We start from the raw sequence: 17,973 nt of genomic DNA on the forward strand, positions 1-17,973 counted from the left end.
TCTCCCCCCCCCAGGTCCGTACAATTCTGAAGCTGATCCAGCTCAAAGGGGAATCCTTGATGAATTCAAGATAGTAAATGCAGCGATAAACGAAGTTGTCGATAAACTGCTAAACGAAGCTGCGGAAAAAAGTTCTAAAAGAAGATGATTAAATTGTGTGTAAAAATATTGTAAAGTCTGTATGTTGCTTTTATGTAAAAACTATTGTATGTCGTGTGTAATTGCATTATATACTATATTATTTTGTGCAACGTGAAATTAACGTACGTACTGTTTTTAAGCCAAAGGCGAAAAACACATTCCCTTCTTTTCACGCTTCAGACAGAAAATCCCCTTTTTGTCGAAGATCTTGTAAATTCTTAACGAGCACTGTTGCCGAAGTAGAAGCATTGGCCCCTTCTTTGTCTTGTTTGAGGATAATGATTGTTGAAGATATAGCATTTCTCCGTTTGTCCTGTTTTAATCCATAATTTCTCAACAAACATGTATTTAGCTTCACAGCTCAGCCGCATTTGTGGAAGGAGCAATTTTCCTTCTCCTCTCTTTATGGATGATGCGAAATGATGCATGATGTTATGATGCAAAATGGTGTGATGATATGATGCAAAAGATGTTTGAGTAAAAATGATGATGAAAAACATATCATAATAAGACGTTGCATCCCCTTAGGAACGACTTTGGAGTCTCTTCACCTTTACTAGGTGGCAATTTAGCATTGTATCCCCGTAGGAACGACTTTAGAGCTTAGCTCTGCATCCACTTAGGAACAACTTTGGAGCTTCTTCACCTTTACTAGGTGGTATTTTAGCTCTGCATCCCCGTATGAACCACTTTGGAGCTTAGCTCTGCATCCCCTTAGGAACGACTTTGGAGCTTCTTCACCTTTACTGCGTGGTATTTTAGCTTTGCATCCCCGTAGGAACGACTTTGGAGCTTCTTCAGCTTTGTTGTTACACTCGATGGTGCAACCACAGGTTTATTACAAAGTGACGAAGGTTGCACCTTCTCAAATTGTTTTTAAGGCAAGAATGTAAAGCAAAGGAAACGAAAATTACAATAAATGTGTAACAAGTTCTTGATCCAACCCATCTATTGCTTCAGTAAATATGCCTGGGCTCTAGAATAGTATTGTTAACTATTCGGGCTTTGGACTCCTCTCTTGTATCACGTTGATGCTGAACTTGACACTGTCCCTGAGGCTGCTGATTGTGAGATGAAGTTGGAGCCAATGCAGGTGGTTGTGGTAAGACCCACCTAGCTAGAGAGTGACTTGTCGATGCCACCGAAGCTGCAGGTTGTGAGAATGGCTGATGGTTACCCACAAACTCTGGGATGTATGGGGAGTAGCACGAAGCAGTGTGAAGAACTTGCTTCGGTTGGTTCTGGTGTGCTTCGATCTCAGTTATTTCCTTCTGTTTTTGAATTGTAACCTGACAAGTTCGTGTTGTGTGCCCCTTGTCCTCTCCACAGAATAGACAGAACAATCTTCTTGGTTGAGAATTGTATCTCCCTCCGAAGCTTCGTCCTCCTCTGCCTCTAGGGGTTGGCGGTCTGAAGGAGTTCTGTTGTGCCCCTGTTGACTGGGAGTTGTGGTGCTGCCCTTGACTATGATTGTTTATGTCTTCACTTTGATTGGGGTTATGAATTGTTCTGACATGCCTTGGATGAAGCCTTCCCCCGAAACCCCTAGTCATCTCGGAGTACATGTAGGCTTCTTCCCTTCTTTGTCGAAAATCATTATTGGCTCTGATACACTCATCCATCTTTTGGAGAAGCTTCTCTAGAGTTTGGGGGGTTCCTAGCAAAATATTGTGCCATTGGGCCTGGACGAAGTCCCTTGATCATGGCATCAAGACGATCTCATTTAGCACCGTTGGTGCCTGGGCTCTGAGGCGCAAGAACCTTCGGACATATGCCTGTAGATATTCTTCGTGATCCTATGTGGACTGGAACAAAGCTTGAGCGGTCACTAGTTTTGTCTGAAATCCTTGAAAGCTAGCGACTAACATGTCCTTCAATTTCTGCCATGATGTGATTGTCCCTGGCCTGAGAGAAGAATAGCAGGTTTAGGCAACGCTCCTGACTGCCATGATGAAGGATTTTGCCATGACAGTGGTGTTGCCACCATAGGATGATATACTCGCTTCATAACTCATCAGAAACTACTTCAGATCTGAGTGGCTATCATACATGGGTAGCTGAGGTGGCTTGTACGAAGGTGGCCATGGAACAACCTGCAACTCTGTGGCTAGGGGAGAAGCATCACCAAAAGCAATGTTATCATGGTGAAAATCATCATACCACATATCATCGTGGATGGGGCACTCCTAGCGATGGTCTCTTTATTGTGGCTTGTGCCCTTGCTCAGTATCCTGCACAATATGTCGCATCTCCTCGGCTGTTTCATCAATCTTCTTTTGGAGCTCAGCCAGCGGAAGCATCTTCTCCCTTCCCTTTTCCACATGTTGAAGAATAGCTTCCAGGTTACTGATTTCTTGGTCTAGCTCTTCTTCTTGTGGAGTTGGCTAGTGGACTTCCTCTTCTGGCTTCGGGCTTCCCTTAGAAGGATCCCATCTTGATTGGTGTCCGGGGGAGCAAGAATAGCCTCTGGCGTTGTTGTCATCTTCGGCGTCATGACGAAGGTGATTGCAGAATTTCTCCTGACGAAGGTGGTCGTCGAGTTCACCGGAGGTGGGTGCCAATGTTGGTCACTTGTTTTCGATCGCTATACACAATCAAAAAACAAGGCAACACAGTATTAAAAAGGTAGGAAACCTTCGTCATGAAGAAGTTACCTCTTCGAGATAACTCCTTCGGAGACAAAGGTTAAATATTAAATGAATAAATGAATATGCAAGGAATATAAAAGAGTTTCAATATGATGACTCTATTAAGATATCTCCATAACATGTTCCTCCCTTTTAAATTAAATTTACAAATTGTACCTTCGGCTCTGCAAAAAAAGATTACAGTAAATGTGTCATAGAGAGAGAATTACACAACGATTCTCCAATCCACCAAAAGTGACTTTATGCAGGACACTGTTCATCTATTTATAGGGAATCGTACAGCTTCGTATGATATTACATTCATGCCCTCAGATATTACACATAAAGTTTACAAATATCACAGGGACAACATTGTCTTTTGCCCTCGGTGACTTGGATAACACATTTTCCTTGTATCCTCTTCATGTGTTGTTACTTCCATCGTTCCGCATCGAAGCTATTCTGGTTCCGAAGCCCCTGTAATAATTGGTAATATGCTGATAACAAATGGTTAGCCATGTTTTTGAGGACCTTCGAAAGACGAAGGCCCCTAACACTATCGATGTTTTCTAGCTTAGTAGTTAGCTCGTTATTGTGTATGCTAAGAATTTTCATTTTCTCCAGCAAGTTTTCAATAGCTTCTTGAGAGCTAGCTAACTTAACCTTAAGTTTTTCATTCTTTTTTATAAGGCTATCATCAGTACTTGAGGATGGAGCATTAGACTCTAATTGCTCAATTTTAGTTGTTAGCTCATAATTCATATTTGCAAATGTTTATAATTTTTCTAGCAAACATTTATAATCATTTTGAGAGCTAATCAACTTATTTTTCAAAGTTTTAAGTTGATCCTTTTGTTTAGTGTAGACATCCTCAAAAAATTTAACGACATGCGCAAGTTCATCTAAGGAGGGTTTTTCCTCATCATCACATTAATCATCACTATCATCACTAGAGGATGGGATACTTGTTTTACCTCTTGCCATAAGGCATTTGTGTGATGACCGTGAAGAGCGTGATGAAGAGCGGTGGCTGCGTGTCCTTGGAGATTCATCTTCGCTTGAAGAGTCATCCCAAGTTATGACAATTGTAAGCGCCTTGCCTTCACTCCTCTTTGTAGGTTCGGCCATATTTGGATAGTTGTCACTAAAGTGGCCATCCTCCCCGCATGTGAAGCATCCTCTCTTTCTTTGCTTTTTCCTGTCAATGTTAAAGAGAATTCCTCAACCTGCTGGGGCACACCCATTAGATTAATCTTGCGAATCATCCACATTACCTTTTCAATGTGTTGGATTGTTTCTTCGTCCTCGGAGGATGATGTTGAAGGTTGATCATCGTCATCACATTCTTCTTCTTCTTCCTCTTCTTCACTTGAGGAGCTTGGAGTGGGAGCCTTCTTCTTGCCTTTCTTTTCATCACATGCAAAAGCATATGGCCTTGAAGAAGTTGGCTCCTCTTGACCCATCTTTCGTGACATTTTAAATGCCACAATCTTTCCGATCACAATTGTCGGGGTCATTGTACTCATGTCCTCCATGTTGTGAAGAATGGTGATGATTCTCTCGTATCTTTATTGTGGCAGTAGGGAGATAATCTTCCTCACAATATCCACATCACCTATCTTATTAATTCCAATAGAATTGAGCTCATTGATGATTAGATTCAAATGAGAATACATGTCTCTAACAAGCTCATTATCTTTCATAGCAAAAGAATTGTAATCATTTAAGACTAGGCAATGTTTTTGCTCACGGACATTGGATGTGTCGTCATGAAGTTCATGCAATTTTAGCCAAATCTCATTAGAAATTTTTAATGTAAAAACTTGATTGAAAATTTCCATGCTAATAGATTCATACAAGCAATTTTTTGCTCTAGCATTCAAATGAATTTATTTTTCCTCACTCATGGTGAGCTTCTCGGGATTTTTAGGTGGTTTCATACTGTCACGAGTGACTCTCCAAACACCTAGATCAACGGCCTCTAGGTAACAAGCCATTCTAGCATTATAATATGGGAAGTTAGTGCCGTTGAAGTGTGGTGGCCTATGGGTATCCATCCCCTTCGTCTAAAAAGTGTCGGCTCGATTAGCGGTGAAGCTAAAACATTTAAAAGGAGTCAAACCGGGTTTTGATACCACTTGTAGGAAACGGTGACGCCTAAGAGGGGGTGAATTAGGACTTCTAAAAACTATCTCTAAACTAGGCCACAATTAAATCCCTAGAGCAAAACCTATGCAAATAAACAATCTAGAATGTGCAAACTAGATTTTGTATAAGTGTTGCTATCTCTACCGCAAAGCCTAAGTTTCAATCCAAAATAATCTAACTAGAAAGGCGAGATTGAAACTTAAATACTTAATAAAAATGCAGGGTAAAGAGCAAGGTAGAGATGCAAACTCTCGTGGATGACGCCGGTATTTTTACTGAGGTAACCGGAACCACGCAACGTTCTAACTAATCCTCGTTGGTGCCCCTACGCAAATGGTAGCCCATGCGAGGGCCAAGCACCTCAGTCGAGTAACTCCGTAGTGAGCTGTGGGCCTTCTCCACGTGCAAGTGGTGCTCTGCTTCTGACTCCTCTTGGACGCTCCCCGCTGTCTCCACTATCGAGCTTCCGGCCGAAATGTCGCGGGTCTCGTTCCCTCTGGTACACGGTGGCAGTCGTGACGCAAACTCGATTGTCACGGTCTCGCAAGACTCTCATCCCACTCAGTACAATTACAACGACTCACGCAAGAGCCGAGGGGTTGTGTGTTTTTTCTAAACTCACTCAACTAATTAGGATTCACCTAGAGCAAGCGCATAAGCGGTCTAACTAACCTAAGCACTTCGCAAAGCACCTACACTAATCACCGAGTGATTCTATTAAGCACTTGGAAATGTCTACAATATGTCTTGGTATGTTGCTTGAGCTCACACACCTCCAAATGGTCGGTTGGGTTAAGTATATATAGGTCCCAACCCAAATAAAGTCGTTGGAAAATAGTTCTACAGCTTTCTGCGACGCACCATGCAGGTGCACCGGACATGCCACGTTACTAGGCGTTAAATATAGTCGTTAGAGCTTCCGAAGATTGCGCATCGAACAGTCCGATGTGCACCGGACAGCCCATGCTTGATTGTTGTATTTTGGCCATAACTTTTAGCTCCAAACTCCGATTTCGATGATCTTGTACTTCTTGGAAAACTTATGAAATTATCTACATCCTAGAGGTTAATCCATACCATTTTGAGCAAATTTGGCACACCGGACAGTTCAGTGAAACAGCTCATATCCTGCTGTAGTTTTTTCAGCAGTTCCAACTTTGTATTGTGGGCATAACTTTTAGCTCCGAACTCCGATTTTGATGATCTTGGTCTTTTTAAAAAACTTGTACACTTCTTACATCTGAGTTGAAGCATGTCAGTTTGAGTAGATTTTATATTGTGAAACACTTCCAATTCAGTCAGTCCTTCCTGTCAACTCTGTCAACTTCACTTTTGTTTTGTGGCTTTGCATCCCACTTCTTCTTGATGTCTTGGACTCTTAACATGTATAAAGTGTCTTAAATATGACTTTGTAATGCCTTCTATGGGTCTTATAATGTCTTCTTTGAGGTATTGCATCCTCAGAGCCTCAGTCCAATCCACTTTGCATCATGTGAACTACAACACACAAACACTTGGAAAATATTAGTCCACAAGGTTATGTTGATCATCAAACACCAAAATCACTTAGCCAAATAGATTGGGGTCCATTTTCCTTACAATCTCCACTAAATCCATCAAACAAATTGCACTCAAACTAAACACACATCAAAAACCAATGATTCAGATCGTTGGATAACTCACCTCTCTTACTCAAATTCAATTGACAATATTATTTTGGTCATCTCACCCCCTCTCCCTCTCCTGCGACCCTGCCACCTCCAGCCTCCCCATTTGCCATGTCCCTGCCGCCCCCTCTGCCACCATCAACCTCTCCTCTCGCGCTGCCACCGTCATCGACCTCTCATCATTCTTCAAACACCACAACATTACCTGAAACAACGTTCATCATACCACTGAAAGAAGCAGGAGTGCTAGACACAAACAACATGTCCAAACGGTAGCATTTTAATATTATCAACATCAACATAGTCTTTTAGTCCCTATCAAGTTGAGATTAGGGCTGGAAAAATACTCGTGGCTCGATAACTAGCTCGACTCGGCTCGGTACTGGCTCAGCTCGGCTCGACTCGTTTTGATTTTGTAGCGAGTTGAGCCAGCACTTTAGCTCGGTGTTAAAACAAGCTAGCTCCAGCCAACTCGCGAACTGGCTCGCGAGCCAAGCGAGCCAGGCATATAAAGCTACGCATCATGGGCCAAGCGCAGCGCAGCACAGTCACACGGTCACACCTAAAGCACACTCGGCAACTCCCTCCTAAGCCCACACCACACGCTAAGCCCACTCGGCCACTCTCACATCTCACGAAGACACGAACTCACACTCACTGTCTTAGTTTCTCATGGAGACACACACTGACACAGCCAAATGACGGTCGAACGCTCTTCAAACCCTAGCCGCCTAGCGGCTGCCACTGGCCACTGCCCTAAACCATGTCGTCGCTGGTGCGCCCAGACACTACGATGGCCACCGCCGACCGTCGTGCGCCCGTGCACAGACGTTGCGACGGCCACCGCTGACCGCCGTTGAAGTGATGGAGGACGAGCACCCCAAGCAGGAAGTCTACAACCAAGTGTGTCCATCACCTGCAAGTCACGAATCAAGGGATAAAATAATGGGGAAGAAGCCATTACCATTAGCTATGCAAGGTAATCGTGGGCGGGGCCAAGTTCGTCGAGGTTCTGGCTCTCAATCGACAGCTCAAATTCATGTTGTGGTAGCTACATGTACATCTATAGAAAAGGTGTGTTCTATGTTCACTACCTATAGTTGTATTTGGACTGATCATTAGTTGAGAAATAATGAATTGGTTAATTTGGGCAGCATGTGTGAAATGAAGAAGAGGAAGAGATTTTGATCGATATGAATGATGAATTATATGAGGAGGGGGATGGTGGTTGAAGCCAAGAGGAGGGCGTGATGATGATGATGCGGAGGGGGAGGAATCGGAGGGCAATCATGTGTCAAAGGCTCAGAAGACAAATCGAGGAAGAAAAAGATTGAAGGGTGGTAGTCAGTTGTCTCCTTCCAAAGATAAGGCAAAGAGAGGAAAGCATGATGGTTGCTGGAAATATTTTAAGGAGATCCATGTTCAGTCCAAGAAGGAGTTTGGGGTTTTGGTGACAAAAGCCAAGTGCAAATTTTGTTATAAAAGCTATGCATACCATCCAGGGGGCAACTTCATAGCTAAACCGTCATTTACATAAGTGCACACAGTTTCATAACAAATTGGCTAAGGCAAAATCTCAACTTCCTCAAGGTACTCTCACATTTACTGTAGCTGATGGATCTATTATTGTTAACCCTGATGAATATGATCATGAGCACACTAGACTATTGATTGCTAAGATGATCATTGTTCATGAGTATTCTTTTAGGATGGTAGAGCATAAATGGTTTAATATCTTGATGACATGGATGAATAGCAAATATGAACCTATCGGTAGGAAGACTATTAGAAGTGAATGTATGAGAGTCTATGAATCTGAGAAAGAGAAACTGAAGAAGAGTCTTAAAGAAGCTGAATCAATAAGTTTAACTACTGATTTGTGGACATCTAATCAAGGTGTACAATATATGTGTTTAGTGGCACATTACATAGATGTTGAATGGGTTTTGCAATGTCGTGTCCTTAACTTTGTTGAATTGGGTCCCCCCACACTGGTATAGTAATAGCTCAAGTTGTTTTTGATTGTTTGGTTGAATGGAAAATAGAAGACAAGGTTATGACAATAACTCTTGACAATGCCTCAAATAATGATGTTGCTACTACAAATTTGAAGTCCAAGCTTCTTGCAAGAAGAAATGCACAGTTTGATCCAAAATATTTTCATGTCCGTTGTGCTGCTCATATACTGAATTTGGTTGTAAATGATGGCCTGCAACCATTAGATGGTCTTCTAAGTAATTTTCGAGACACAGTCAGATATTTTAAGAGGTCTCCTTCACGTATGTATAAATTTGTTGAGGTTTGCAATGAGTATGCTATTAAAGTTGGAAAAGGCCTATCTCTTGATGTTAAAACAAGGTGGAATTAAACATATAGAATGTTGGACACATGTATGGAGTATAGGGATGCATTTTGGTAAGTAGACCATAACTATGTGTGGCAACCTACACAAACTGATTGGGATAAGTATCATAAGATTAGGCCAATTTTAGGAACAATGGCTGGAGCAACCACTGCATTTTCAGGTTCAGTTTATCCAACTGCCAATGCCTTCTACCCTTACATAGTGAAAGTTAAGATTGCTTTGTTAACAGCACAGAAATCTAGTGATGCATATTTGAGGTGTATGGCTGCTACAATGTTAGAAAAAATTCAATAAATATTGGGAGGTGAGGAACAATGTCATGGTTATTGCTACAATCCTTGACCTTAGGTTCAAAATGAGGTACATCAGATGGTGTTTCGGTCAGCTTTATGACGCTTTTAGGTGTCAAACAGAGCTTGAAGAGATCAACATAGAATTAGAAGATATTTACAAGAAATATGATTTGGTGTATAGGCAGAAAAATGGTGACAGTAGCTCAAATACCTAGTCAGCTTCAATAGCAAAGGATGTAAGCAGTGATCTTGCTTCCATAGTCCCAAGTGAGTTTTAGGATTTTGGACTCGAGTGCCACAGAAAGCTCAAAAACAGAGTTGCTTATCTATCTAGATGAAGCAAATGTGTCCATGGATGATAAGAAGTTCAACTTGGTGAACTATTGGAAAGTGAATTCTCATAGATTCCCTGTTGTGGCGAGTATGGCAAAGAGATTCTTGGTTGTTCCTGCTGGAAGTGTATCATCAGAATCAACTTTTAGTTGTGGAGGAAGGATTCTTGATGATTATAGGAGTTCTTTAAAGTCGGCGATAGTTCAGGCACTAGTTTGTGCATCTAGTTGGATACGGGGTTCGCCAAATCCTATCATTATGGTATGTTTCTATGTGATTATTAATTTGTTTTGACTATTTTTGTTTCTAAACATATTCAATGTTTATTTTTGACTGATTACAGGGAGGAGAAAATGATGATGATAATGAATATGTGGAATTCCCAAATTGTGTGGTTGGAAGCAACTAGTAACAGTAAGTTTGTAAGTGTGTTGTGCAATGTGGTGTTCAATTGTTAAAATGTCTAAAATGTGTGGTTCCAAAATGCATTCTTATGCACTGATGGTCTGCATCTCACGTTCAAAAGAATTTGATGGTATTTCCATATTTTGAAATGTAGGTCTCACAGGTTCAAAAGAGTTTAAACTGATGGTCTGAGTCTGAGTGACTGAGTCTAATGCGCTGATGGTCTGCAGGCTACGACAAGAAGATTTTATTGTTTTGCATTTTCATGGCCTAGGAACTTTTGAGTCCTTCAGTGTTTTTTATTAAGAATCTAAAGTCTAAACTATCGTAAACTATTATCAGTGTTAACTGTTAATGTGTGATGGACTGATATACTCCTAGTCCTATGGGCTATGGCTATGGATAATGAAATATGGACTATGGAGCCATGGAGGCTCCTAGCTAGAGATGGTAATGGGGACCCGATCCCCGATTCCCCGCGGGGAATTTCTCTATTAGGGGACGGGGATGAGGAAATTTCTTCCTCCACGGGGATGTAAACGGGGAAATTTTCTCCCCCGACGGGTAAATGGGGACGGGGATGGGGAAGCATTCCCCATCTCCGTTCCCCGCGGGGACCCGTTAAACTTACATGTGACGATGTTTTCATATAATAGTTAATGATAAAAATAAATAATTATCTTGTCAAGAGATCACTAGTTGTACAAATACGTTCATTTTAATGTACACATAATGATTTTTACATCTAACAATGTGTATGAGTGAAAATATTTTACATTAGTAACAAATGAAGTACGATCTAATTATAATTTAAGCGGTGACGGGGATCCCCGATGGGGATTTATCCCCGTGGGTAACAGGGCTAGGGAAGAAATGTCCTCGGCAAGCGTTCGTGTGGATCCTTGCGGGGAAGTTTTTTTGTCGCGGGTACAGGGATAGGGGGCTAAAACCCGACGGGGAATTCCTCGTTGTCATCACTACTCCTAGCATGTTGCTAATGTAGTCATGTTATCAGTGTGAATGCCTTAATATGCATGTTGTTACTCATGTTGAGAATTGAAATTCAACTCGTGCTGTTTTTTTCAAGCCATGTCATGTTTTGTTATGTATGGCTCGCGAGTCAAACACGAACGAACTGGCTCGAGGTACAAAATGAGTCAAGCTAAGCGTGGTTCCTAGCTCGCTACTTTAACGAGTCGAGCCGAGCTAGCTCGTTTGATTATCGAGCTGGCTCGATATCCACCCATAGTTGAGTTAGGTAAAGTTGAAACCTAACATAATATAGAAAGAGAGAAAAGGTGGGAAGAAAAGATTTTGAGAGTACTAAGAGAAAAAACTACATAATCACGGTTCAGGACATGTAGATAGCTTCTTTCCAAACGCTTATCTAAACAACTCCATTGAGATATTTCATTCCCAAACCATTTCAACTTGACAACTCCATTGAGATATTTCATTCCCAAACCATTTCAACTTGATGTTAAATAAGCTTTTTTTCAATTGACACTATTCCTAACCGACCGCGTATGCCATAGTTTCTCGCTAGCTCTCTAATCTTGTGTGCCCAAACTAAAATAAACTTTGTTCAACTCGGTCCAATTTTAATATTATAAAAGTAAATATTCAGAACTCCAGCTCCAAACTAACAGAAACAACTTTGTTCGCATCGACAAACTTAAACAAAAATGCATGTTGCACGACTACAGGTAGCGATAAATGCCATAGCACAAATACTGATCGCCGCATAAGATAGCACTACTTCGATGGGACCAAACTTTACTCGTCATCCTCATCGTCGTCATCTGCGCCGCCCGAGGAGTTGAGTTGGTTGAGCCTTTCAATGAGACTGGCCTTCCTCTGCTCGTATGTCAGTTTCTTGGGGTTGTACCTGAATAGAGCAGAAGGGAAGTCAGGGCAGAGCAAATAATAGGATTATGGTGACCATAGTATAAAAAAAAGACAGCGGCTACTATACCTCTTGTGCTCCTTTGGTGGCTGCTTGGTTGACTTGACCACAGAAGGATCAGCACGGATGGCAGCATGGACCTTCTTGTACAGAGCTTCCATGTCATCAGCCTCAATTCCCTTCTTAATGTACTCACTGAAGTGAGACTGGTACTTCTCTGGCTCCTCTTCAGCGAGGTTCTGGGAGATAAAGATCAAAATAACAACGAAATCAATTGAGTATAAATCAGATTAGTTTACAAAAACAAAAAGGAAATGAAATATGATGTGATATGCAGCAAGCACAACTAACCCTCATGTAGTCAGCAACATGGCCACCATAGATGTACTTGCGATGGATATCAGCATCCAGCTGCTTGTCATCCTTCTTGAAACCAGCAAACCTCTTCTCGCTGTGAGGAATATCCAGTCCACCATCCAAAGCTCCCTGCAGCAACATAATGCAACAAACGTTAAAAAACTACAGAGATGGAAAAACAGTCACCATAAAAGATGCCTTGTACAACAAGTTCATGCAAAAAAATTATTATTACTATTAATGAGCTAACTACAAACAAACACCCCAAATATAACATCATGACATCAAAAGGAAGACATGTACCTTGAGGGCACCAAAGACACGGTTCCCAGTTGTAGTCCTAATAAGGCCAACATCCAAGAGAGCACGGAAAGGCCTCCTCTCATCAGCTGGCTCAACAGAGAAGTCCTCACCAGTGGCCTGATGAACGAAAAGAAACAATATAAATGCCCAACCAATGTGACATCAGCAAAAAATAAGATCGAAATTTAGCCAAATTTTACCTCAACATTGCCCTCATATTCCTTATCTAAACCACGGGTCTTGAGCACACGGCGAGCCAACAGAAGGCCAGTGCAGTAGGCTACAAGATGAGTGTAAGCAGTTGAACTAGTGAATATATAAATTCATTAAGGTACAATATGCAATTTACACAATATTTCCAGAAGGGAAATTACCAGCTGCATAGTTGGTCAGACCAACTTCAAGACCATATCGTGGCAACTCATGCGAGTAAGCAGAAGCAAGAACCATATCACCTGCTATACTAGCAGAGATGATTTGTGCTGTGATGTCCTTGTTGGTCTAAGGAGGTCTAGTTAAGAGGTACAATATTATGCCACTGGAGCTCAAGTACCATAGTAATAAGCAGAAACCAGATGATTAAAGAACAAAGAAAACAAATGATGAAGGAATCAAAGGATACAAATCGCACAACAAATCTGTATTTGGGTGTATTGTACTTGTTTTTGTCTTGGTTAATCAGCCTTATCCTGGCCCTGTAGTCTGTCTTGCCAGCTGCAAACAAGGTCAATAGAAAAAGGCTTTCAATCAAACAGGAAATAAAAATGATAGTAATGCAAACATCAAAAGAGCAGACAAAACATACCGCGCCTTCTCTTGAACTTCACCTGGAAACGCTTGAAGTACGCATTGGTCTTGTGGGTCTTGACAAAACCCCCCTGGGGAGATAACCGAAAGGTACACAAATAGTTAAACGCACAGGTAAGGTTGAGCATGAATTCTGTCAAGTATGCATACAACAGACTTCACTAAGTTGTCAACCAAAAACTATTCAGTAAGTGTCATACTCAAACAAAGCTGCAAATGCATATTTATCAAGAGTCACAGCTGAGTCAATAATATAGATGCAGTACATATGGCGAGAACATTCTACCAATAGTCCAATACTTGTCAAGGAACCGTGACACCAAATTAAGATAGCTCTCATGACACATCAACATCAATAGAAAGAATCCGCAAAATTTTGCAGAGGCATAAAAACAGTTATATCCATTATAGTGTACAGATCTAGTAAACATAACAGAGTTTTTTTCCAGAACAATTGAAACCTTTCAAGAAATGGAGAATCGTAATCCCTGGAAAGATTAAGAAACGACCAAATGACAGACTTTCAACAATAGATCCTCGCGTGAACATACAATCACAAATACGCTATATAGCAGATGCAATAACTGATAAACTAAACGACTATAGCCACGAACAGTAGGCCACTTAGTCAATTGGGCAGAAGGGTCCGGAGCCCTCCCTTCGATCAAACATTTTTTGGTCGACATCCAAAAAAATAATACCGAAAGGCCCATCCAATATACTTCTTCTACCTAAACGTCGATCCGAGCACGAATCGCTCGGTGCCACAAGTGTAGCCTTCCTCCAGCCAGCATGCTGACCCATCACCGCGCTAACTGAACGCGGCGGCTACTTACGCCCTTGCCACTCCAGTCCCTCCACTAGTGAAGAAATCTACCCAAGTAAACGCTAGTTGCACAATCACAGGCGCAGCAATCGAACGAATAAGCAGAATGATAGCGGAAGAGCCCGTGATCTTACCATCTCAGTCTCCTGCGGTGGCTATGGACACTGCAGCGGCGGCGGCTTCACCTGTCGGGCTAGAGGTGGGAGCAGCGACAGAAGGGAAGGGTTTATAGGGGCGCCTCCTCCGGGCCTTTTAACTCTGGGGAAACCCTAGCCGGTGGACGGGCCGATAGCGTCTTGTCGCTGGGATGGATGGCCAGGATCGGTTCGAGCGTGCTGCTGGGACAAATGGGCCTCCCGTCGGTGTTGGTGGGCTAGAATGGTAGAGATGTTCGGTGAGTGATGAGTTCATGAATTGATGGGCCTGTTTTTTTTTTTTGTACTGGAGCAGCATCCGCTGTATTGTTTGGCCACTCTGACGAGTTTTGTTCTCCAAAATTTGGAATTCCAATAGTATCTATGCTGGTACCTTGGATTCGTCTTTACTCTTTACACTCTGCTAGATGATGTTTTTTTTCGTCTTGGAATTTATTGTTCACCCTGGCAGCAAAAATGAGGGCTGAACGGTAGAGCTCGTGACTAGTACAGGACTACCCTACAGGCTACAGTCCACCTTCAAGTCAAGCAACATTTAGAGGTAAAAGGGTGGAGTCAAGAAAGTTTTGTTGTAAGATTCGCTACACTCAAACTAACACATTTGCATAGATGACAGCCCAAAAATACATGGTGAATCTGAAAGGAGCAGCAACATAGCCCTGTCATGCCATTCTAGCTCTATATACCTTAGCAACCAGCGGCACCGGTGCCCAACAAAAACGCTCGTAGGCTGTAGCCGCAGCTGCTGCCGCTGGTTGAGTAGGAGAAGAAACACTGTTCCTGTGTACTGCTTCAGCTGATAAAAAAAAGGAGGAATGTCGTAGCAAGCCTCACACTGATCAACTGCAACTTGGAGACCCTAATAGATTGTTTGTCGTAGCAAACCTCTCATATCAATATATCAAACACTTTATACTTCTACATTCTACATGGTATCATACTAGATTTAGGATTAGGGTTTCCCCAACCCACAACAGGCGCCACCCACCCCCATAGCCAGCCACTGTCTTCCTAGCTGCTACCCCCGGGAGACTCAACCCTCCCTCCTGGGGGCAGGGGGCAGCTTCCCTTCCCCTCCGTAGGCCAAGCCTTCCCTGGCCGCCAAGCCCTGTGCCCCTACTCTCCCACCCGCTGAATCCGCGCCGGAGACCCTTGCGGTGCCACCCGCCGTCCACACGCGCGCTCGTGCCTCGCGGTGCACGCCCGCGCCGTCGGCTGCCTACCCTGCGCGCGTCCGCGTCCACGCGCTCGTGAGCCCGTGTCGCGCTCTCCTCGATGTGCGTGCGCCCGCGGCTCGGCGTTGCCCCGACGACCGCCCTCCTTAGGCTTGCTCGCTCTCAAGTGGAGTGGTGGCGGTGGGCGGGCTCGCCTGCTTGCGGCTGCGGCTGCCCTCAGCCGCGCGCCCACCCCACCCCCCCTCTCGGTCACGATCGCAGCTACAGCCGCTCGTGTCGATGGGCGCGCCACCCCCTCCCAACAGTGCGGCCACCCCTCACCTCCAACCTGGTGGCGCGACGACCCCTCCCTGCCGGCAACCTCTGCTCGCCTGCCTAGATCCAACCACGGCGCTGCTCGTGGGCCCAGATTCGTCGCGGGGCACGCTTCTTTGCCCTACTGCCGCTGCAGCGGGCGTGGGCGACCTTGCCGCGACAACCTGTGGTGTGGGTGGCCTCGCCACCACCGCAGCAGGCGCCCACGACAGTGGCTCTCTCTCTCCTTCTATGTTGTTGACTCCTCGTCCATGGCCGAGTAGGGCCCTGCGCTGCTCACCCCTCCCTCCTAAGGCTCTACAGCGCCGCCCGGATCCACGCAGCCGCCGCGTCCAGGGCTGGCCGCCGCCACCCAGTTGCGCCAACCTCATGAGCATTTTCCGTCGCTAGCGTCGACAACCCTTGCTAGGTCCGGAGTAGGCCCATGTCCAGCTGGAACCGCCCCGTCACCCTCCCCTTCATCGTCTTCGTTGGATCCGTCGCTGTCGCGGCCTTCCCGCCCGGATCCACGTTGTTGTGACCTTCTCGGCTCGATCTGTCGTCCCTTTGGCCGGATCGCGTCTTCTCGGCCGGATCCATCGCTCCAGTGGCCTCCCTGGTCGGATCCGTCGTTCCCCTTCTATTCTGCCGCGGGCGCGGACACCATGATCGATGCAGACGCATGAGCTGCCGTCGACCTCCCTGGCGGGTCTCCTTAACGTCCGGACGAACGAAGAAGCAGAAAGGTCGGCCTGCCGGTGCTCTTTTGTTGTGTCGCCCTGCCGATCATTGATGCTCGAACGTCGAACCCTTCCAAAGAACAGGCTCCTAATGCGTGTCTCCCGACCACGGCCACCTCGACTTCGGCTAACTCGGCATCTAGGGGCTATAGCCTTCTCGGAATCCATACTGGTCTCTTCTCCTGCCGCAACATTCGCACCCTCACGATGCTGCGACTATGGAGGGATTTCAACTTGTCGGCTCCTACCTTTGGCCTCTACTATAGTCTCATCATGTGTGGTGCCCCTGTTGCGTCTACGGGTGGATGTTATATTGTGTGGGGGGCACCACTGTTGGGTTGCCGACCCATTAGGGTTAGGGTTGTGAGTCTAAATATTGTACCCCATCTCCTATCAATATATCAAGCACTTCATACTTCTACAAACACTTTAATCCATAAGAATTTCTTATGACATCTGGTTGCTCATGGTTTCATATAGATAAAGGTATTTATCATTCATAGATATTATCTTATAAAGTTTAAACCAATCAATACTCGTAACAAGGCAACCACAACTCCATATGTTTAGCGATGCCCTTTCCTAGATACAAAAAAGAGTATACAAGTGACACTGCATTGATTCCTCAAGGCACTGAGAGCACCTAGAGGGGGGTGAATAGGTGATCCTGTAAAAACTTAAAACTTAAAGACACAAAACTTGATTAAGTGTTAGCACAATGAAATCAAGTGGCTAAGGACCAAGCTTTTGTGAAACACAATAGTCACAGTGAGAACAAGCACAAGAGACACGAAAATTTATCACACGAGAGTTGCACTCAACTCCTCTCAAGTGATCCAATGATCAACTTTAATACCACGGTGTTTTTCTTTCTTTCACTATATCCCGTTTGCGAGGAATCTCCACAGCTTGGAGCCTCTCGCCCTTACAATTGATGATCACAAAGAAGCACGGATGTAAGGGGGGGAAGTAACACACACAACACTCAAAGCAATAGCACAAACACGCACACTAGTCACAACTTGAGCTCTAAGTTCATACACGGAGTTCTCAACTCAAGAGGAGCTCAAATTGCTATCACAAAGAATCAAATGCGCTAGAATGAAGTCTTGGTGCTTAGAGATGATCAAAGAATGCTTGTGTATCTCCTCCATGCGCCTAGGGGTCCCTTTTATAGCCCCAAGGCAGCTAGGAGCCGTTGGAGGCAATCAGGGAAGGCAATTCTTGCCTTTTGTCGGGTGGCGCACCGGACAGTCCGGTGTGCCACCGGACAGGCACTGTTTAGTGTCCGATGCAGATTGCCTTCCTAAATTGGCGCAGCCGACCGTTGAAGACTTGGAGCCGTTGGCGCACCGGACACCGTCCGGTGCACACCGGACAGTCCGGTGCCCCCATCAGACCGTTGCTCGGCCACGCGTCACGCGCGGATTG

The 17,973-nt window shown here is 44.3% G+C and overlaps 1 protein-coding gene across 1 annotated transcript; it reads right to left on the reverse strand.

The window, feature by feature from the left end:
- Positions 1-11,549: 11,549 nt before the first annotated feature.
- LOC103650892 (60S ribosomal protein L5-1) lies at positions 11,550-14,693 on the reverse strand. Its single transcript, XM_008676480.3, has 9 exons — positions 14,313-14,693; positions 13,351-13,423; positions 13,168-13,259; positions 12,920-13,046; positions 12,746-12,825; positions 12,546-12,662; positions 12,237-12,371; positions 11,955-12,124; positions 11,550-11,867 (listed from the first exon to the last, which is right to left on the reverse strand). Exons 1-9 carry the CDS (start codon positions 14,313-14,315, stop codon positions 11,756-11,758), a joined length of 909 nt encoding a protein of 302 aa, XP_008674702.1. The 5' UTR covers positions 14,316-14,693; the 3' UTR covers positions 11,550-11,755.
- Positions 14,694-17,973: the final 3,280 nt, after the last annotated feature.

The sequence above is a fragment of the Zea mays genome, chromosome 3 (genome assembly GCF_902167145.1).
Source record: "Zea mays cultivar B73 chromosome 3, Zm-B73-REFERENCE-NAM-5.0, whole genome shotgun sequence".
In the NCBI taxonomy this organism is placed as follows: Eukaryota; Viridiplantae; Streptophyta; class Magnoliopsida; order Poales; family Poaceae; genus Zea; species Zea mays.